Source organism: Triturus cristatus, chromosome 7, assembly GCF_964204655.1.
Source record: "Triturus cristatus chromosome 7, aTriCri1.1, whole genome shotgun sequence".
Classification (NCBI taxonomy): domain Eukaryota; kingdom Metazoa; phylum Chordata; class Amphibia; order Caudata; family Salamandridae; genus Triturus; species Triturus cristatus.
In genome coordinates, this window is record NC_140590.1 from 1,667,192,550 (window position 1) to 1,667,215,290 (window position 22,741).

General features: G+C 48.9%; 1 protein-coding gene across 1 annotated transcript in view; it reads right to left on the minus strand.

Annotated features, from left to right (window-relative positions):
- CDH4 (cadherin 4) overlaps positions 1–22,741 on the minus strand; it is a 1,855,428-nt gene that overhangs the window by 428,351 nt on the left and 1,404,336 nt on the right. Inside the window, exon 7 of the mRNA XM_085619784.1 lies at positions 12,862–13,034. Within this exon, the coding sequence (XP_085475910.1) occupies positions 12,862–13,034 (173 nt within the window). The remainder of the gene's footprint in view (positions 1–12,861; positions 13,035–22,741) is intronic.

Consider the following 22,741-nt stretch of genomic DNA (forward strand, 5'->3'; position numbering starts at 1 on the left):
GCCTCTCTGTGCTCCAACCTCCACCTCCACTAGATCTCTACTCCTCTCACCTCACCCACACTCTCAGATGCACCCCTCCCCCTGCCATCTAAGGGTTCCCAGCTGGCTATTTCCCCAGACACACTCCCTAGTAAGCCAAGGGCTTTAAGTGGACAGGGTCCTTACGGATCTCAGTCCTGGTAGTAATTTAAATGGGACATTGAAACAGGTCCCTTTTGGGGCCTGTATTCATGTCCTTAACATTTCATGAAAAAAACACTGATCTATTTCTGAACTATGGGTGTAAAAAAACGTTAAGATAAGGGGCACAAAGGTGTTCATAATACTGGACATCCAATCCTTGGCCTCTCTGCAAACAGCACAGTGCAACGTGTGCCAGTTGCAGTTGTGATTCTGTGCAAATATGCGGGTAGAATGGCACTCGATATAGTGTATATGTTTAAGCCACGCCCTTAATTATATAGGCCACGTCCCTTTCAGGGAACCCCACCTGCCCCCCCCACCCACACACACACACTCTTTTCATCCCCTAAAAGCACCGAGTAAGCTCTCCTGAAACCGTGGCGCAGGGCCTGTCTACTAAAGGACAGACAAACGTTGAATGACTCACCTCGTGTTCACGAAGTGCTCCGAGTGCCCCCCTGGGAAGGGATGTCCTCTCTTTTAGGCCCATGCTGCCCTCAGCTCTACTGCGCGGGCTCCGTGGAGCCAGCTGCGGCTTCAGGGGTCGGAGTTAGTAAACCCTTCAGGAGGCCCCCACCACAAACCGAGGGCCCAACGGTTTCCAGCTCTTCACTCCACCTCACGCAGGCACGCACGTTCCAATCACGCGCGCAGGTCCCATAATACCCGCGCACATTCCAATCACGCGCGCACATTCCATCTTGCCCGCGCCATTCCAACGCACGCGCGCACATTCCAAACGCACGCGCGCACATTCCAAGCACCCGCGATCATTCCATCTCACGCGCGCACATTCCATCTCCACCTTTACCTTCTTGACTCTCTCTATTCCCAATGCCAGTCGTCCAGAACACAAGTTTCTCTTAAGAAAAACACAAGGAATATGACATTTACGACATTAAAACTATAGGTTTCTTGATTTTCTGCCACATTGCCACCGTTGTCTTCGTAAGTTTGAGTCCGCCACTTATCTCCCTGTATCCCTTAAAAACATACAATAGGCGCTAAAAATATATGTATGTTTTAAATTTTCAAACTATACCCCTGATGGTGGATTATGTGGTGAGCGAGTGATGCTTATTCTTTTTTACACAGAAAAAAGTCACAGCCACATAATGACAGTTTTCCAGAGGCCCTGCTTACAACACCTTGTTACAGCTCTCTGCTAGCTTTATTCTCAGGGTCTTATCCTGAGGGCTGCGCATTGAGGCATCTGACATGTCAGCACGAAACACAGGCATCCAGGCCTATTCGTATGCAGTCACAGTGGTGGCAGGTGGTGGAACTGAGGCTGCAGCCCAATCAGCGTATAGCAAAATGTGTTAAGGGCCCCCTGAGATTCTGACATGTCAGGGATAATCAAAGGCCTTGGGGTGCAGGGGGGCTCCCTGGAGTATGGGGGCACACCTGCCCTGGAGGGGCCTCTCTCACACCTCTGAGTCCACCAGGGTTCATTCACAGCTTAGCTCAGGCTATACATGTATCTTTTATTCATGCTAATGAACATGGTATTATATTGCCTGTGTTGAGGTGCTCCTTGGCTTGGTAGTGAGCAAGGGGCAGTCGATGATCACATGCAGTGATGAAGCAACGAATCCGCGAGGGGACCAGCCGTGACGGCACAGATGTCGATGGCCAATCAGATGTTTGCCCTATTAGCTTAATGGCCACTGCCCGCCATCTTCCTTTGATCCGCTGATGAGCTCCTTCCTCCAGGCACAAAATGTACGCAGTCCTTTGACAGGAGATCTGAACTTGTAGGTGTGCACCATCCTGACGTAGCTATGTGGGTAACATCATTTAGTGCTCAAGAAAGTGCCTCCAGCAATACATATTTCGTGTGTACTTTACAAGGAACCGAAACAGCACCAGTTTTTCTAAGGAGCACCCTTCAATGTCTCTGTGTAGTGTGAACGCATCTTTAGCCTTCAACTACCTCTCTTCCTGGTACTGCATGTATGGTCATTCACGTGCACACAGTGGTTCATACATAGCATTCTTTAATGTGCCATATATATTTCTTCCAGCACTTTTATAGTCTCCCTCCTCTACAGGTCTGAAGGTTCAAAACTCTGAATAGTGGGAACTGCTTAGTATATTGATGAAGTCACTTTGGTACTGATTCGTTCATAGCTAGTGACATTGATAAAAGGAAGGAATGCTCAAACTAAATGTACATTTACTCATATGCTGAGATATCTAGCTTCAATATTGCCACAATATGGAGCCTTGGACCATTGTGTTCAGAATGGATCTTTAATTTAGAAAAAAGTGGTTGGAGAAAGGTTTCCTGGGGCTTCCTATGACCTCTGCCAGGAGCTGCTCTGCCTACAGCAGAAGCCTGGGCTGCCCCATCCGGAGATCCCATTCTAGCTGTCCTTACTGGGTGTAATATTCAGCCAGGCACACGTGATAGTTCCACTCGAAGTCTAAATGTGTGATTCTCACTCATAATGAGTGAAAATGTAATCTGCCTTCACACCCTATTCTGTTTGTCTATAGCATGATAATAACATAGGCCTCTGCCCAGTTCTATTTTGTGTTTGCACCTCTTCTCTAAAAACTGAAACACTTCCACCCTGTGGATCACCTTCCCAATGCTGGTTGTACTTATCCATATAGCTGTCTACCGACCAGCACAGGCTAAGCCCTCAACGAGATGCTACAGCACCTAGTGAGTTGTGGTTAATGGGAAACAGAAACTATGTGACATATGTCCAACAAATACTGCTTATATAATGTTTGTATGTACCACTATCAGGCCAGTCATAAATCTCAGGCTATGTAACTGTTTGCCTCCTTTATGGTGCAGTTATATATATCTCGCTGGGTAGGGGGGTGGGTGTGAGCGCGCGCTGGTGTGTGTTTTTTGGCCCGGGGACTCCATCCACTGGGGCTGAGTAACTTAAGTAGGGGGAGGGGGGCCTCGCGGCTCCCCTCCCCAAGCCAGTAGCGGCCCGTGCACCCTTATCCCTGTGGCCAAATGGATTAATTAAAGGGACGTGGGTGGGCACTCAGCCCCCTATCTGAGCCTTGTTAGGGCTCAGGGACCCGCTCCCCTGGGGCCGAAATCCTAAAGGAAGGAGAGGGGGCATGCGGGCCTCCTCACCAAGCTTAAAAAAGCCCTGGGGAGGGATGTATGTATGTATGTATGTATGTATGTATATATATATATATATATATGTATATATATATATATAAAACTGCACAGAAGCCTTATCACTGCATAGGTTTTCGCAGCGGACCAAGGCGACCGCGTTTACCTAGGCGGAGAGAGAAGCAAGCGGTAGAACCGGAGGTTGGAACACTGTACCTTTAATTTCGAGGGCAAGTTACAACTAAGCGCCAATAGGTGGGAAGAAGTGTGTATTCAAAAACCCCTCAGGTGTGAAGACCCTCTAACGCTGGAACCGGCATAGAGGAAAGCTATTTTGCTGAAATGCGTCTGCCAAAGTGTTTCAGTTTTTCACTACTATTTGCTTCTCCCATGCAAATAAGCCAACTATGCTACGTACCTTTGCTGTGACGGGCTCATTCTTGATGGGAGTGAGTACTGGAGTGGAGATATATATATATATATATATATATATATATATATATATATATATTTATTACCCACTGGAAGTCGCCACTAGGTAGTTATAGTTAGGACCTAGTTTCCATAGGAAAAGCGTTTGTTTTCCCAATAACTTTGGCTTCGTTTGACGAATCTTCACAAAATTATCAAAACTAGTGGGATGCTATGGTCAGCTCCTGTCTGAACCGAACTACACCAAATTTGGCAAAAAGGTAGGTCTTGGTTCAGAAAGATCCCTTTTTGTTAAATGGTGTAAATCCATCCAGTAGTTCCTGAGAAATTAGAAAAAGGAAAAGTTTCGATATCTATGGCCGCAGTGGGTTCTCGAACCCTTCCGAGAACGAGCTTCATTCTGATTGGCTGCCAACACTCCAAACCAGGAAGTGTTGGCAGTCATCTTGTGACTCAGTAACCGAGTCACAAGAAAACAGAGAAATAAGGATGAAAAACAAGAAAAGGGGGTAGGGTACAGACACCCTGACCCCCAGGGCCAAAGAAAGCATTAAAAAAAAAAAAAATCGGCAAAATTTGTGCTGGGTGCGCGAATCCGGGCGAAAAAGAAAAAGAAGCGCGGGATCCCATGCTTTGTTATTGTTAAGCCCCCGGGTGGGTCAGGTCCCGGGGGCATGCAGAAAAAGTATAGAGGGGGCCGGCGGGGGCCCCCGCAGCCCCGGGGACCGCCACCTCCCCGGGGCTTCATTTATGTTTTGCGGGTGGGCATGCAGCCCCCCACGCAACCCTGGGGACCTATTTTAAAAACAAAAATCTGTGTGGGGGGCTCAAGCCCCCCCACATGCCCCAGGGACCACTACCTCCCCAGGGCTTTGATGATAAAAACGCGGGGCACGTAGCCCCCTGCAGCCCCGGGGACTGCCACCTCCCAAGGGCTCTAATTTTTTAATCTTGAATCCTGAGGGTCCCTGGGGGCCAACTAGCCTACCAGGTACCTCCAGTAAGCGCCACAGAGTTGCGTTGCAGAGAGGTGTCAAAAGGGGCATGGCCTCGGACCACCTCTCTGCAACGCAGCTCTGTGGCACTTACTGGCGTTACCTGGTGGGCTAGTTGGCCCCCCCCGGGACCCTCAGGATTCAAGGGGACTTAATCCCCCTACTTAAAACGCACCACGCGGCGCGTTTCGCACTTGTCACATCAGGCCCCACCCCCTCCCTTCACCACTGTGCAAACAGGCTCTCTGGCGCGTTGTAAGTTGGGGGATTAAGTCCCCTTGAATCCGGAGGGTCCCTGGGGTCCAACTAGCCTAGAGAGGTGTAAAAAGGGGCGTGGCCTCAGACCACCTCTCTGCAACGCAGCTCTGTGGCACTTACTGGAGGTACCTGGTGGGCTACTTGGCCACCAGGGATCTTCAGGATTTAAGGGGACTTAATAGGGATGTTATAGTTAGAAATCAGCATTTAAAAAACCTTAGAAATTCACTGAAAAAAACATTGGATTGAGTCACATTATAATTAGAAAATTTCGTTTAAAAAGCCATTGAAATTCACTGAAAAAACCATAGGTTTCAGGGACGTTATAGTTAGAAATGAGCATTTAAAAAACCGTTGCAAATTCACTGAAAAAACCATAGGTTTCAGGGACATTAGAGTTAGAAATTAGCATTGGAAAAACCTTACACATTCACTGAAAAAACCATAGGTTTCATGGACATTATAGTTAGTTGGACATTTCACTCATACAAAACCATAGACATTCCGCTTTTATAGTTAGTTCATCTAACTAGAACCCGCGCCCCCGCAATGCACTGCTGATGACGTCACATATTACATCATTCATGACATGGTCAGTGACATCACTGATGACATCACTGATGTACCCTGAGAGCGCGCCTACTGAACTTTGCAGTATGTTATGATAGCCGGTATGCTCTGCAGGCATTCGCGCCACTTCCTTTGGGTCCTGTGGTTCAAAATGGAGAACAAGATATCTATCTATCTATCTATCTATCTATCTATCTATCTATCTATCTATCTATCTATATATATTGGTTCCAGTTTGCAAAGTAAAGCGCGCTCTCAGTTCAGGGTTGATATACCCTGAACTGAGAGCGCGCTTTACTTTGCAAACTGGAACCAAAATTTACGCCGGCTGTGGCTCTACCGGCCCCGTGCGCCACCAGACTATGGGCGGATATCCCAGAAGGAGCTGAACAAGTTTTGAGAATATATATATATATATATATATATATATATATATATATATATATATATATATATATATATATATATATATATATATATATATATATATTACCTACTGGCGGTCGCCAGTAGGTAGTTATAGTTAGGACCACGTTTCCATAGGAAATCCGCAACATTCTATTTTGAATAACTTTGGCGCCGGTCGACGAATCCTCGCGAATTTTTCAAAATAGGTGGGGCGCTACGCTCCGCTCCTACCCTGAAAGTCTCGGGGGGATTCGTCAAGCGGGGGCTGAGATAAAAGGGGGGTCCCAAAACGCGTTTTTCCCATGCATTTTTCCATAGGACCTTTAGACAGGGCTACAGCCCGAACGGCTGAACAGAATTACTAGAAATTTGGCAGAGAGGTAGTCCTCAGGTCAAGGAAGTGCCTTTTGTAGGTTTGGTGTAAATCTGTTCAGTAGATTCTGAGAAAATAGCCTTTAAATCAATATATATATCTGAGCCAGCTTACGGTGCGCTTACGGTACGCTTACCGTACGCGTACGGTGGCGTGCGCGAGCGCGATTCTGATTGGCTCTTAGATCTAAGTAAACATTCGAATCGGCCGAAACCAGGAAGCGGCGGCCGCCATTTTCTCTCTCGCACTGAGAGTGATTTTTAAAATATAAAGCCCAAAAACATGTAAAGGGGCTGTTTAGACAGCTCCCACACACATAGCCATGTTGAGGGAGTCCCCAAAGATCCCCCAAGGCCAAAAACGGAATTTTTATTTTTTCGGTAATTTCGCCGATTACGCTTACCGTACGGTAAATAATTAAAAAAAAAAAAAAAAATTATCCACACTATCTCCACCCCGTGTGCAATTGTTGCCCGAAGGGCACCAATTGTGCATGGCTTATTACACCTGAGATAAACTAAAATATTTAAAAAAAAAATAATAAAAAAAAAAATTATCCACACTCTCTCCACCCCGTGTGCAAATGGTGCCCGAAGGGCACCATTTGTGCATGGCTTATAAAATATACGAAAAATTAAAATATTACCTTTCAAAACGAAGTGCATCATATGTCCTCCATGTGCGCACGGTGCGCGAAGCGCATCGTGCGTACATGGCCCATCTAGCGTAACGTGGGCACGCGCGGCACTAACTGCGTAAAGTGGGCGCGCACGCCACGAATAGCGTAAAGTAACTTAGCATTTAAAAAACCGTACAAATTCACTGAAAAAACCATAGGTTTCACACACGTTATAGTTAGGAATTAGCATTTAAAAAACCTTGCAAATTCACTGAAAAAACCATAGGTTTCCCACATGTTATAGTTAGCGGAAATTTTACTGATAAAAAACCAATGAAATTCCCCCGTTATAGTTAGTGCAGGCAACTATAACTCACGCGACCGCAATCTTCTGCTGATGACATATGTGTCTTTATGAAAAAAAAAGATTTGTAATATATGTATAGCTAAAAATGTATGGAAGAAGACATGGGCAAATAAGTGTCTAAATACAGTATTAGCATCAGCAGAGGATTGCGGTCGCGTGAGTTATAGTTGCCTGCACTAACTATAACGGGGGAATTTCATTGGTTTTTTATCAGTAAAATTTCCGCTAACTATAACATGTGTGAAACCTATGGTTTTTTCATTGATATATATATATATATATATATATATACACATATATATACACATATATATATATATATATATATATATATATATATATTCTGCTCCAAAGTTTGTCCACCAGGTGAGCAGCACTCGATCAGCAGCTTTGTTTATGATAGGCATGGACGAGGATCCGCTTGTAGAAGCCGCTCCGTAGTGGAATTGCCGGACGCGTTTAGAAGCTCCATATGCTTCTCTTCAGAGGCTTTAACGGAGACGGTGTGTGCAAGCGCTGAACCTACTTCGCCATTTTCATATTGCACTCCCACCAATGGGAAGCTCGAATGAGACTGTGCATTGTGGGAAATATGGTCCGGATAGCACACAAATCTTGTCCTGTATGGACCCTGCAAGTGGACTCGTCCTCAATCCTGTTTGCCGCTGCTGGCCCACATTACTGACATGATGGTTACCATGTCAGGTGGCCCCCGTAACATTGCGGGGTGGTGCAAGCTCCGCGGCAGGACGGCCTGACATGATAACCATCATGTCAGTAATTTGGGCCAGCAGCGGCAAACAGGATTGAGGACGAGTCCACTTGCAGGGTCCATACAGGACAAGATTTGTGTGCTATCCAGACCATATTTCCCACAATGCACAGTCTCATTCGAGCTTCCCATTGGTGGGAGTGCAATATGAAAATGGCGAAGTAGGTTCAGCGCTTGCACACACCGTCTCCGTTAAAGCCTCTGAAGAGAAGCATATGGAGCTTCGAAACGCGTCAGGCAATTCCACTACGGAGCGACTTCTACAAGCGGATCCTCGTCCATGCCTATCATAAACAAAGCTGCTGATCGAGTGCTGCTCACCTGGTGGACAACCTTTGGAGCAGAATATATATATATATATATATAACAAACCATGAGGCTGGAGGTCGAGTGGCTTAGGTCACCTGGACCCCTACATGGCAATATAGAACCATATAAAATGATACCTGCTATGTATATTTAATATTAAAATTGATATTAGTACTTGTTGAACGATTTAGAGAATTTGAGCACTATTCGTTTAGCATTCATTGTTGGCTGAGACTGCGAAAATGCCTGTCAATGTTTTGAGAAATGTTTGTTTTTGTTGGGGGCAATGTTTAATATTTAACACGTGTTTTATGCAACGATGTGTATTATTATAATTAATTTCTTTAATGAAAAGAACATTGTAAGGAAATTAAAAACATGCATTCTGAAATGTTCCTTTCTTTTGTAGGATGTTGACAATATAGAGTAGGTTTTAACAAGAGATACAGAAAGAAAGAAAATAAAATGCAATGGAGGACAATGTAAGTTTTTACTGGCAGAGTTCTATGTTCACAATATTTGATTTCACACACTGGGGAGGAGTTATTGGTAGACGATTGAGTTGGGTGGGCTTGCAAGGATGAGCTTCTCAGGTGTGTTCATTAATAGTCTGAGAGCCGCACTGTCATTGTAAAAGCCTTTTTTTACCAGCACTTAAAGAGGAAATGTTGTGTTTAACTTTTTTATTTGTGTAGAGAAGATAAATATTCTACAAATTAATTCAGCACTGTGAATTAAGGGAAGAAATTCGTAGTTAGACCTTTTTCTGTGAAATATGAGCTTTGAAACTACTGGTAAACTTCCAATAAGAAGTCTTTGCCATCTATCCATCTATCCATCTATCTATCTATCTATCTATCTATCTATCTATCTATCTATCTATCTATCTATCTATCGATCTATCTATCTATCTATTAAGAGTTTTCTACTGTGCTAATCATGCAGACTGGATGGTAGAGAGGCTTAGAAAGAAACAATCAACACAGAAAAAGAAACCGGTATTAATCAATAATATAACAGATAAAAACAAATTCGTAGTTAGACCTTTTTCTGTGAAATATGAGCTTTGAAACTACTGGTAAACTTCCAATAAGAAGTCTTTGCCATCTATCTATCTATCTATCTATCTATCTATCTATCTATCTATCTATCTATCTATCTATCTATCTATGTATTAAGAGTTTTCTACTGTGCTAATCATGCAGACTGGATGGTAGAGAGGCTTAGAAAGAAACAATCAACACAGAAAAAGAAACCGGTATTAATCAATAATATAACAGATAAAAACAATAAACAATATGCAGTTGCATGGTATAAGCATTATTTACAGACATGACAAAAAAACATTTACAACTGTACAGGTTTCATTATGACTTTGGAGAGAGGCTCTTGTAACTCCAAAGAAAGGAAAACGAGTAACAACTTGAAATGACGACTGAATAGTAGGGTTTTCATATACTCCAAGCCATCATTCGTTTTTATTTAACTATTTAAATTCCCCAACTCAAAATAGATTTTAGAAGTGTATTTAGACAGAAACCTGAAAGGAAATGTGTTGTCCGGTTGTAAGACAGCCCTTATTATGCTAGCAATTTTCTTTTTCACTTTGACTTCAACACCACTAGTAGAATGCCCACAGCAGTCTACCTTTTACTTACAGGGAATGCACGTGTTACTTTACTATACAAAGAGAGGCATTAGCACATCCATCTAAGCATTCCTATGACTCTAGGGATCCTTGATATAATTGAATATGATATCTTGAAAGCACACAATATTCCTCTTGTACCAAAACGATTTACACATGTGCCTTTGAAAGACTTCCAATGCTGTTTTCAAACAATAAAGTATGTGACTAAAAACATATTATCCTTTCGAATAACAACTGCTGAGAGATTTACAATAATGGAAAATGAATCCACTTATGTGTAGTGTTCCATTATGTAACAGTGCTATTATCTAAGTAATGTCACGTAATATGCGACGATCTCTCTAAATATTGTCATTTAACACTCTTAACTCCATGCAAAACCTAAATGCCCACTTTTTTGCAAACATAATTGGTGAAAGCTGCTCTGAATATTTAATTTGTTCTTTTATCCATTAGCACACAGATAGTCTATGGCACTCTTTCTGCATGCTTCTTAGTTTACTTTTCAATTTGTGTTTTATTGGAAAGCTCTTTGATGCATACACTCCTTTAATTTTCCTAATTCTTATGAAAGTAATTCAGTAACATTCCTTAGCTCGAAATCATACCATATAGTCTGCATCACTCGCTCATCAGCACAAGGAATAAACACCAGTTTCAATAAATTTTAAGGTTTTCCCACCTCACATGGTTTTTATATGCAATACGTATGTTAGCAATGCCCTTATGCAGTAGCTCTGTGAATCTGTGAATGCTGTTATGAGTACGTCAGCAATATCAGGGATGTAGGCTTTAAATTGATGCATTTGAATGCAATTTAAGATTAAAAGGTTTCTGTCCATGCTTTTGTTAACCTACTGCATGCCGTGGAAGTGTGAATGAGCTACATAGGAGGGTTTTCTTGGATCGACTGACAACTTTTGCTTGGAAATCAGTAAGTCTGATATGTTTTTCTTGTCACTGTGGCCCATTAATAACGAAAGAATAGTTTTTTGAATAACTACGTGGAGGTGAGGGCATCCAATTGGAGGGGAGTGGAACTGTGCATAGGTGAGGGCATCCAATGGGAGAGGAGTGGAACTATGTATGCGGCAGTGAGGGCATCCAATGGGAGAGGAGTGGAACTATGTATGTGGAGGTGAGGGCATCCAATGGGAGGTGAGTGGAACTATGTATGCGGAGCTGAGGGCATCCAATGGGAGGTGAGTGGAACTATGTATGCTGAGGTGAAGGCATCCAATGGGAGGCGAGTGAGAGGAGAAGTGGCTAAACCACAGGGTTTGGTCCTGGAGGTGTGTCCAAGAAGCAGAGTCAAAACAGACAGGGTGATGTGTCCAAATGCAGTATACAAGCTGGGTGGTACATATACGGCAACACTGGCTACATTCCAGAGCAATCTTAAACAGGTGAGGAAGGTGTGGTGTAAAAGGCTTTGAAGTTATTTTCAGAAGCACTGTGCATTGGCCTGAGAGTAGCAACCTCTCTGTCATGTCTATGTCATATTAAACCATGCCCATATGACACGCAGAAAGACCCTAGAGCTGGCAGATAACAAAGTTCTGGGCTATACATTCAGAGGATCAACCAACCGTAGGCCATGTCTATTTGAAAATGTTCCTAGGTGACCATGGCGACAGAATGCTGGAGTTCGGGAGCAAGAAGGTGAGTGCAGGCCTGTGGTTTCACTACCCACTGCTGGGCATTGCCGGTGTCTCAGAATAACCCCTCACGCTCCCCTCCAACCCATTCCCAGACACCCTTGAAAACAAACATGAGTAGTGCTCATGGGCATGAACGGTGTGGAATTATGTGCTTGTACTTGCTCTAGAGTGATTTAAAGGTTTAGAGATAGAATAGGATGGTTTTGGGATTGCTTACTAGCTAGGGATGGTATCCCTAATGGGGAGATATCTGTGTTAACACTACTTAGGACACTGTATTTATGCAAGACAATATTCTGAAAAAGATATTCTGTTACCACTCTCCAAGGTTACGGTTAAGGTTTTTTTTTTTGCCCAAATATAGCACTAACCACCATTGTGATAGCACTGTAGCACATTTTGTTTCTTGATGCACTTTTCTTCAGATATAGGAAGGCCGTTAATTGAACTGGAGGAACCATCATTTGATAGTGTCGGTTGTTTGTTGGTGTTTAGTTGAGTGCGAAGGGTAGAATAATTGCAAGGTTTGTCTGATCCTGAAATATCTTTACAGTGTTTTACTATCCCACACACCTGTGAAGAGCATTATACTGAGGCTTGCTCAGCTGACACATGCACTGGCCCATCAATTAGTCGCTATGTCTAACCATTGGCACAACCAAAGTCCCTCATGACTGTCTCAAACTGACCGTTAAGTAAATTCAGTTTCATGCACTTTATTGCTACTGGTGAAGTTTAACCACGATGTCCAGATACTCACACATTAGGGCTAAAACCCCAAACATCCTGGCAGTATGATGCTTGTGTAGCCAAAGATGTTTGATGATGAAGGACTGATAATTAGAACTTAAATTTACCAAAAGAGTCTGCAAGTGACACCCTGCGGTCTAGATAGGTCTTCCAAGAGCACCGTGTAATTCATGAAGTGCTGCTCCCTGTGGAGTATGCCAATGACATTTGGAAGTTCATACACAACGGCTACCAGTCAAACCATCCGATAACACTCTGACGCCAAGACATTTCTGCTATCAAGAATGAAGGGTTGAGTCCCGGACAATGTTACCTGCAGTCGTTACCGCTACCACTGTGGTACAGACCTTTAGATTGACACAACTAGAAAGATTGACCATCACAAGTGCCCACACCCACTCATGGTCTTCACTTACCTCTCTGTCAAGTCCAGCAGCCACTGTATTAATGGCTCCCGTCTCACTGTGAATCACAAACATGTCCTGGGCCGGGCTCTGGGGACTCTGGGTCAGGATCCGGTAGTTCACGATTCCGTTGTCTGTGGTTGCGTCGTCTGCGTCATGTGCGGTCACTGTCATCACATACGTGCCTGGAGCAAGAGAAAAGAGTCAACATTCAAATGGGTCCCACAAAAATACAACACAAGGTGAGAGACTGGAACCTCCAATGAGTTTTGCATGTACTGCCTTATAAGGCCTGGTGTGAATTCCCTTGTGCAACTGACAATGAATAGGACGCCAGATGCGGCGACAAAGAGTTTAGCAAATTAGACATTAAAATGAAGCGAGTAATAAACATCTAACCTACGACTGGTTGAGGGCACACCTTCTGAATGTTGTGTACATGATTTGTCCACACAGTACATGTTTTACTTTCTAAAAATTGGTACACTACCACACTCTTAATTTTTTTTAATTCAATATTGTCAATGAAGACCTGCTATGGATCTAAACTTGAGGATTTTCACTAAGATGATGGCAATGAGTTTCATCAGATGAGAACTGAGTGAATGTAAAGGTTTTTCTTTAAAGGAAAGTAATAGATGTAGCTTGCAGAATGGTTTTTTTTACAGCACAATTCTGTCGAATTTCTTTTCCAGGACAAATTGCTGCTTATGTGTATGAACACACACATATTTGTGTATTTACTTAGAGCCTCACTGAGGAAGCAACAGCACTTAATTACGGCCCCATTCTGGTTTCCTTGAAGCACTAGTGTGCATTGCGAGAGATGCCTGGCTCTCGTGTCCCGCTTAGCTGCCATCTTGTCAGAGCAGTGTCTTTATACTTCATTTTATGTGTTTTTAGCTTTCTCATGTTTATTTTAATTATTCTTATTTTACCAGGAGCTGCACTTCACAAGGTAGCTTGTGAAGTGCAGTGTGGGTTGCTGGACTCTTGGTCACCGCATTTGTTTGCCTGCACTTTTAAAAAAAATCTGTCACGCTGAACAGCACTCCTGATCATGCACCCCTCTCACACCACCGGATGCCGGGCTTCAAAGCTAGCTCGACAGCTGGTCCGCACCACTGGCACGCCAAAGGCAAGCCCGTCTGCACTGTCTGATCTAAGCCCAGACCACGCTTAGGGCCAGCCCTCCTGCCAGTTTTACCGCTCATGGGGTTGGATGAATTAGCTACTCCAGGGATGAGCTGCTCAGCTTAAATCCCCCTGGTAAGAAATGTACCAGCCCTATGTTGGAGCCGCTCAGCTGTGACAATTTGCTGACCTGTTCAGTTTACAAACTTACATTAACAAAAAACAAAACTAAGCTTCCACACTCCCTTAGAATTGGTAAGAAGTAAACATGCTACTAGTTGCAATGGCACACTTATTATCGCCAGATCACTGGAAAAAACATAGTCAAATTTGCTGATTTTATGGATGCTCAGTCTCTTGACTTGACATTCATACTCGAAACTTGGGCTGACAATGCCTCAGACCCTGACCTAAACTCGACATTGCCTGCCCGTTATGGTATATTCAGGCTGGACCGTGAGGGAAGAAGCGGCGGTGGCCTCGTGATCATTTTAGGTTTAAATCTTTTTATTAGTCTTAACCAGGTATCACCGACAACATCAGTAACTTCCGCCTACAACCCTGCGGGCCGGCACGTTACTCCCCAAAAGAACCAGCCTGTCTCAGAGCCCAGTGACTCGCGTTATGAGGACATCACTATACACAGCATGCCGCCTACAACCCCACAGGGCCGGCCGCGATTAGCCTTAAACGGAACCAAAGAGACCCCTTCCCTCCCACGGGCGAGCGCTGTAAGACTGTCCTCCAAGGTGAACCCCGTGTGTAGCCCCTCCTGTGATACAAGCTGTCTTAAGAAACCGCAGGGAGGTCACCGTCCCTCAAAACTCCGAGCCCCCTCCCGTGTCGCCAGATCCACTCTCTTGTCCTGTCCAGGAGGGCCACCTTCTGCTCCGATACCTAGTAAGTAACCCAAATTTCTACCCCCAACAACCCCCCCTAACCCTCCCACCCCGCCCTTCCCAACTCCCGATGCCCCCCCCCCCTCCGGCACCCCCCCCCTTCCCCCTCTCGGTCCAGCGCGCGCCTTCGGTGGGTCCTTCCCGGTCCCCGGGTCCGTACACTGATACTTCCCATCAGGCACCTCAGGAGGCCTCCTCCTCCCGCGCAGTAAGCCGCAGGAGTCTCAGATATCTCGGGCAGGTCAATTCTCTAAATTCCGTGATCAGTAGGGACCGAAACGGCTGCCAAAGGTCGTTAAACTGCTCCGCGTCGCCCGCCACCGCCAGCGACATTTTCTCCATCTCGAGCACATGCCACAATCTGTGCAACCAGCCCGTGACTGTGGGGATCGTGGGTGAACGCCAATGTACTAGGATCGTCTGGACTGCCGACCCCAATTCAATGGCAATCTGTCTGCCTCTGCGGGATTTTAAGGGATATGTTAGCCCATTTGGGAGGCCCGATAGGGTATAAGCCGGGAAGCGCGGTATTTCGGTGTCAAAGTGGGAATCCACATTATCGATCACCTCCCTCCAGAAGGCGGCTAGCAGGGGGGCAATCCCACAATGCGTGCGTCAGCGTTCCTATCTGCCGGCAACCCCTCCAGCAGTTAGCCCCTTTACTATGGTCCATTTCGTGCATGCGTTCCAGAGTGTAGTACCAATACGTGGAGACCTTAGTGAAGGTCTCCGTGAGGCCGGCATGATAGGCCGAGTGTCTGGCCCTATAAGCGGCATGACTCAGGGACCTTCCAAGTTCTCTTTCCCAACGTTCCCTGCCCGGGTTATATAAGTGTGAAGCGGGTGTCTGGAGAAACCTGTACAGGTCACTGATTAGCTTTGTGTCGGATGTGCGTGTCAGGAGCCAGCGTTCATAAGGGAGGAGTCGCCTGTCAGCCGCCTCCCGTACCCGAGGGTTCAGCGCCCAATGGCGAACCTGCAGGTACCGCAATCTTTCGGATTCCGGGAGCGCATACTCCTGTCTGAAGCTTGTGAAGGGAAGGACTCCCTCTGGGCCGTACAAATGGCACAAAGCCCGGCATCCGGCCGACCGCCAGTGCTCAAACGCTCCTCTCTCTAGTCCTGGAGTGAAGTCCGGATTATCCACTATTGGTGTCAGTGGGGAGGGGAATGACGTCAAGCCATGCACCAAATTTGTGGCATCCCAGACCCGCAAGGTTACTCTAGTGATAAAGGAGGCGTAAAGATTAGCTGGACGGTGAACTCGACGCAGGAATGGTACCTCCTGTAGAGGCCGCTCCGCCACCGCCTGATCCTGGAAGAGCCAGTGTTTGTCTGACTCACAGCGGCTCCATTCCACAAGATAACGCAGCTGTGACGCGTAGAAGTATTTACGAAGATCTGGGATTCCGAGACCTCCCGCCTCCGTCGACAACATCGAGAGCGCCCTTCGCATCCTGGGTTTCCGGCCCTGCCAAATAAAACGCCCCAGATCGGATTGCATCTTCCGAAGCCACTCCGCCGGAGGCTGCAGCGGGAGCGCCCGAAACAAGTATAACATCTGAGGCAGGATTGTCATTTTGACTGCCGCCACTCTCCCCAGCAATGAAAGGGTACTTCGGTCCTATCGAGTTAGGTCCCGTCGAACCTTCGTGCCCAAGACGGCATAGTTTGCTGCTACCATTGCCGGCAGGGTGGGGGCTAGCTGGATTCCTAAATAGGACACCGAGTCCGAAGACCAAAGTATCGGAACCCTTTGCCGTAATAGGGCTTTAGTTCCCGGTGCTAAGGAGAGATCCAAAGCAGCTGACTTCCCCATATTCATCCTGAATCCCGACACCGCCGCAAATGAGGTGAGTTCCGCTATACAGGCCGGCAAGGCAGAAAGCGGGTCATCCAGGGAGAAGATCACATCATCCGCATATAGGCTTACGGCGTGACTGAAGCCTCCGAACTTCACCCCCCTCACCGCCGGATTGTCCCGCACCCGCTGCGCGAAGGGCTCCATATATATTGCGAAAAGTAAAGGCGACAGCGGGCAGCCCTGTCTCGTGCCTCTTTCTATGTCAAAGCTCTGGGAGCAGTATCCGTTCACTCTCACTACAGCGGTCGGGGATCGGTAGCAATTGAAGATCATGCAGCGGAATTTCTCCCCTATCCCCACCTTCGTTAAGACCTGTTCCAAGTACGGCCAGTGGACCCTGTCAAACGCCTTCTCGGCGTCCACTGACAGCAGCATTCTTTCCCCGGGGATCCGCGACGCTTTTTCTATTAGGTGTGTGATTCTCTTGGTGTTGTCCACTGTCTGTCGCCCTGGCACAAAACCCGCCTGATCCGGATCTATTAACCCCGGGAGGAGTGGGGCCAAGCGGCCTGCCAAGATCCCGGTGTAAAGCTTGAGATCGATGTTTAAGAGCGATATCGGCCTGTAAGAGCTGCACTGTGACCGGTCCTTCCCCGGTTTGGGGATGACCACTAAGGACGCCCGCAACAGGTCCGGCGGTATGGCTCCCTGCGTCGCAAAAGAATTGAACAACCGCGTAAGGATCGGTGCGAGCGACGCACAGAACGTCTTATAGAAGAGGGAGGTATACCCGTCCGGGCCTGGGGATTTACCGTGCTTAAGCTTGGCGATGGCGGAGATAACTTCCTCTATCCGGATCTCTTTATCCAGTGCTTCCGCCTGTGTGGGTGTCAGGGACGGCAAAGAGACCGAATCAAGGTAGTCTGCTGTGTCGGGTGCATCCGGGGGGTCCCCCGCGTACAAGTCCGCATAATACCTACGAAAGAGCTCCGCGATTTGGGCATCCTCTGTGGCCGTCGGCCCTGTGGGGTCGGTGATCGCTTTCACCGTCTGACTCTGCCGCGCTACTCTCAACTTGCTCGCCAATAACCGACCGCATTTGTCCCCCCCGTGTAATAGGCGTGCCGGAGGCGTAGCGCCGCGTACTCCGCGCAGTCCATGTCTAGAGCCGTCAGGAGCTTCCTTGCTCCCGCGAGCTGCCGCCAGACCCGTGGAGCGCCTGTCCGCCTGTGTATGTGTTCCAGTTCCCGAACCCGCTGCGTGATCACCTCCCGTTTCTGTCGCCGGTTTGCGTTATCCGCCGCGGAGATCGCAATAAATTCCCCCCGGAGTACCACCTTTAGCGCCGCCCATTGCGTCGCTCGCGACGTGTCAGAGGTCTCGTTGTGGGCCAAGTAGTCCCGAATCGCCGTCGTCACTTGTTGGACTACCTCTCGTCTATGTAGTAATGCGTCCCGTAGACGCCAGACTCTGGGGGGGTGGAGAAATCGGCGGCAGACAGAAGGTAGCCGTCACCGGAGCGTGATCTGACATGGAGACCACCCCAATGTCCGCCGCCGTGGCCAGCACGCAGACTGGCCCAGTGACCAAAAAATGGTCTAGCCACGCATAGGTCTTATGCGCGTGCGAATAGAAGGAATAATCCCTTTCCGCCGGGTGTAGGTGACGCCAGAGGTCTGCGAGGTCCATAGCCGCCAGCTGGGCCTTGCACCCCGCCGAGAACTCTCCAGTCTGCGGCGAGCGAGGGGCGGACCTGTCGAGGGCAGCGTCAAAGACCATGTTAAAGTCTCCCCCTACAATAATGTGCCTGTCCGGTGTGGCTGTGACCGCGCCCAGCGCCGCGCTGAGGAAACGTTCTTGATGCTCGTTAGGGCTATAAAGGGACCCTACCGTGAAGGGGAGGCCGGCTATCCTGAATCTATACGCTAAAAGCCTGCCTTTTTGTTCCGTCTGTTTGTGGAGCACTTCTCCCCGGAAGTGCCGGGCAACCAGTATCGCCACCCCCGCTGTTTTAGTGTTACTGGACGAGAAGAACTGGGTGGGGAAAGCTGAGGAGCGCAGTCTAGCACAGTCGCGGGGCAGTAGGTGTGTCTCCTGTAGAAGACAAATATCGGCCCGGGTGCCTTCCAAAAGGGAAAGGACGGCTCGCCATTTGATCGGGTTGTTGAGGCCCCTGACATTCAATGTGACAATTTTAAGTGCCGTGGGCGTCATTGGCGGTGGCAAGTTTGACAGCAGGGCCCCCACAAGAACCCACGGATCTGAGTATGTGCGCCGCCACTGCGGCTGTGTTTCCGGGCACGCGCTGGACTTCCCCCCACCTCCTCTGCTTCCCCCCCTCCCCCCACCCCTCTCCCGTAGTCCCCCCCCTCTCCCCCTCCCCTCCCCAATTCCTGCAACAAGCACCCCTACCACCCCGCCACCCACCCCTCGGCAACGTGCCAACAATTCCCGAACTCCCCCGGGCAATGCCCCCCTCTCACTCCCCTCAACCTGAGTCAACATTGTCCAAGTCCAGCCCTCAAGGGACAAGTCTTTGGTAAAGTACTCCAGTGGACGTCCTGCCACCGAACCCCCCTCCCCCCACCCCCGCCCCAATCCGGCCCCCAAACCTGCTCAGTGTAGAAGGCTGTGATGATCTCCCCCCGGAGCAGACCTATGCTGTCGGCGCCGTGTCACTTAGTCCAGTATTCTCCGCCACCTCGGACACCACCTCCGCCATGCTGGCTCTAATGGTGGGTGAGTCTGGCCTCGCAACTCGTGCCTGGTTTTGCCGCCTTGATACTCGCTGCCATCCGCCACTGTCGGCGCGTCCCCGCCTCCGTGGGTACGCCTCCTCCTCCGGCGCCGAAATGCCCAAGACCTCGCAGGTCTCCTGCAGGGAACGTAGTTGATGCATAGTGCCATTCCATCGGAATATGAGTCTAAACGGGTGTCCCCATGCGTATGGTATTTCGTGCGACCTCAGGAAGTCGGTGGCGAGTTTGAACGCTTTCCGTTTCTGAAGCGTGATGGCTGACAGATCCTGATACAAGGCGACTGGGCGGCCCCGGAAAGTGAGGGGCTGCTTCTTCCGAGCCTCCGCCAGGATGCGCTCTTTGAGCGGGAAGTCCGGGAGAAAGGCCAGGATGTCCGGGGGCGGCAGCGACGCCCGGCGCCGCGGCCCACTCAATGCGCTCGGTCTATCCGGATGTGGAGCCCGTCCGACTCTCCCAAGACCTCTCGGAACAGGGCCTGCAGGTATCCCACCATGTCCGTCCCTTCTTCTGTGAGCGTAATGCCTCGAACCCTGATATTGTTGCGCCGCGATCTGTTTTCTAGATCCTCTGCGTGTGCCTGGAGGTCGATCTGTTGATCCCTGAGACGGAGCACCCCTTGTTGCAGTCGCTCTAGTTCTTCATCCCTGTTCCGTCCGGTGTCTTCTATCGTGGCCACCCGTTCTTCCAGGCTGTCCACTTCCCTCCGGACCTCCCGCACCTCGCTGGCCACCTCTTTCTTCAGGGCTTGGAAATCCTCCCGTAGGGAGCCGAAAAGGGATTCCATGAAGGATCTGGTGATCGGAGGCTATCCGCCATCGGCGACCGGCGCCCCTCCGGAGGGGCCGGGCGATTGCTGTCCCCGGTCTACTCTCAGCTGGTTCCTGCCCAGCAGCTCGGGGAGGGTGTGTTCCCCCTTCCGTCCTCCTTTGCTGCCCGCCATGTGCTCTGGGACACAGTACTGATCGGCTCCTCAGTGCCACAGACGCCCCCCGAGGGCTCCTGTCCCGCTTCGTCGTCTCCGGGGCCCCGGGCGCCCTCCTCCGCGTCTTCACTCCGCGGTGCCCCCCGCCTCTGCTGAAGCGCTCCGGTGGTCTGCAGGTGTGTCCCGCCGGGAGCCCTCTGCTCACTCCTGTGCGTGTGGCGCAACCGCCGCGGCCGGGGGCCGCGAACCCCTCCTCAGTCGGTCCTCTGCCGCACCCGGTCCGTCCGCTGCTAGCGCTTCTCGCTCGTGCGCCTCCGTGGGGGACGTGGAGGTCGGATTCCGGCCTTCCTACCCTCGACCGCCGTGTTCGCGGACCGATTCCTTCCAGGCACGCCCCTCAGGCATCTGGGCCCCCCCAGCCTCCAAACCGGTTCCGCGGGCTGCGGGGGCGTGGGATGAGGGGGGGGCTCACGTAGTCACCCCCCTAGTGATCCAGCTGCTGCACCCCTCCGGGTTGATCCCCAGGCCGCAGCGCCGTCGTGCGCACGTGTCCTTACCCGCACCAGGGCCCTTCCACTGTGCTTTCCTCTGACCAGCCAGCCCGCTCGCGTCTTACCGGCCTCCGTCTGCCTCGTGTCTGTCCCGCTTCTGCTTGGGCGGAGGGCCTGCACCCCACACTCAGGGCCGCGTCCCGTTCAGCGCTGCCTTTAAGTCCGCCGCCGTTGTCCGCCCTTTGGGCCAGAAATCGCTCCGCGAAACTCTGCGGAGGCTGCGGGGGTGCCCCCGACCCTGCACTCCGTGTGCTTTCTCCTCTTGTCCGCCGCCGGGGCGGGGATCACGGCCCTCCGGTCCGGCCACCCCCACTGCAGTACCGTGCCTCAGCTCTCGCCGGTCCAGGCCGTTGCTGGGCCCCCAGCTGGTATTTTGGCCGTCTCTCGTGCCTCGGCCGACCTCCTCGCCAAGACCGGGTGCTCTCTTAATCAGGCGTCCGGGCTCGCCGCTGCCTGCGCCGGCCTGATGCTCCGCCCCCTCTTGGCCACGATCTCCACTCTTTTCCGGCGGGTGCCGCGGGCTTATTTCCAGCTCTCCGAGCCGCCCCCACCAGCACGCTAGAGGCTCCGCCGCCTGTTCCCCGGCCCTCCGGGGGGAGATACAGCAGCTAGCCACGGTCTAGGGGCTCAACGAAGCGGGAGCCGGCGGAGAAGCCGTCCGCTCACCTCGCCATCTTGGCCACGCCCCCCTCGTGATCATTTTAAAACTTGATTTAGAGAGCTTCCCGTCATTTGGGATTGTGAAGCTCATCTTTTAAAACATAACTCAGTAATCAGCGCTCATTTGATGGACTTTTGATATACCGCCCTCCTGGCCCTAGAGCGATATTTATTAATAATGTCTGTCAACTATTGGAAACTAAGGTTAACTCCCCAGACCTTATGATCCTTGGGGACTTTAATTTCCATCTCAAAAACTCTCTTGAAAATGACTGTTCACCTCATCGATCTAATGGCCAGCTTAGGTTTAGTTTAACAGGTTAATGGCCCTACCCATGTAGCAGTCCTTTAACTCAATGGAGTCCTCTAGTACAATCCTCATCTTTATTGGATGTCCTCCTTCCCACTTGGTTGGTCAGACCACCTGGCATGTTTGACATCAATGGGAAGACCAGTGACTCAAATGCCAACCAACCTCCATCTAATACTACCTGCTGTCCTTGGCACACGCTTAGCACCGATATGCTAAACTCACCTCTAGTTCGGACCATGCCTGAGGTGCCTGAAGATCTTGACTCTGCTGCTAGCAACTACCATCTTTGGTTGGACTCTTCCCTTAGCCAATTGGTTCCATCCAAAGTCTACCACAGTCGCAGAGCTACCCCCTTGAACCCTGGTTCACAGATAATCACTGGCTTCAAAAGCAGAAGTGCCGTGGCATGAAAGAAAATGGATACTGAATTAAAGAGTAGAGGGATCCTCAATCAAAGTTTCCAGAATTACCAATCATATACCCAAACCTTATCTCCAAGGATGGGTCAGATCCATAGGGGACACAGGTGTAATTCCTCTCTGGAATTAACTTATATTTTGGTATTGGAGAAATTGCCCCCTGGATTACTAATGTCACTTACTGAAAAAAAACTATTGCCCTGAAGAAGTCCACTGTGTGGACGAAACGCGTTGGCTGTAACATTGGGAAATGGGATTTTAAGAACAGTTTGGAAAAAGACAAATAAAAGAAGAAATTCCGAAAATTCATGGATTCAAGAGCACTTTGTTTTGTTTGCTATTGGTCCAATTCTGGGTGCAACACTATATTTGTACATAGCTTGTCACAGTGTTAGTAAACGTTAAGAGAAATGTCCTTTATTGGATAAGAA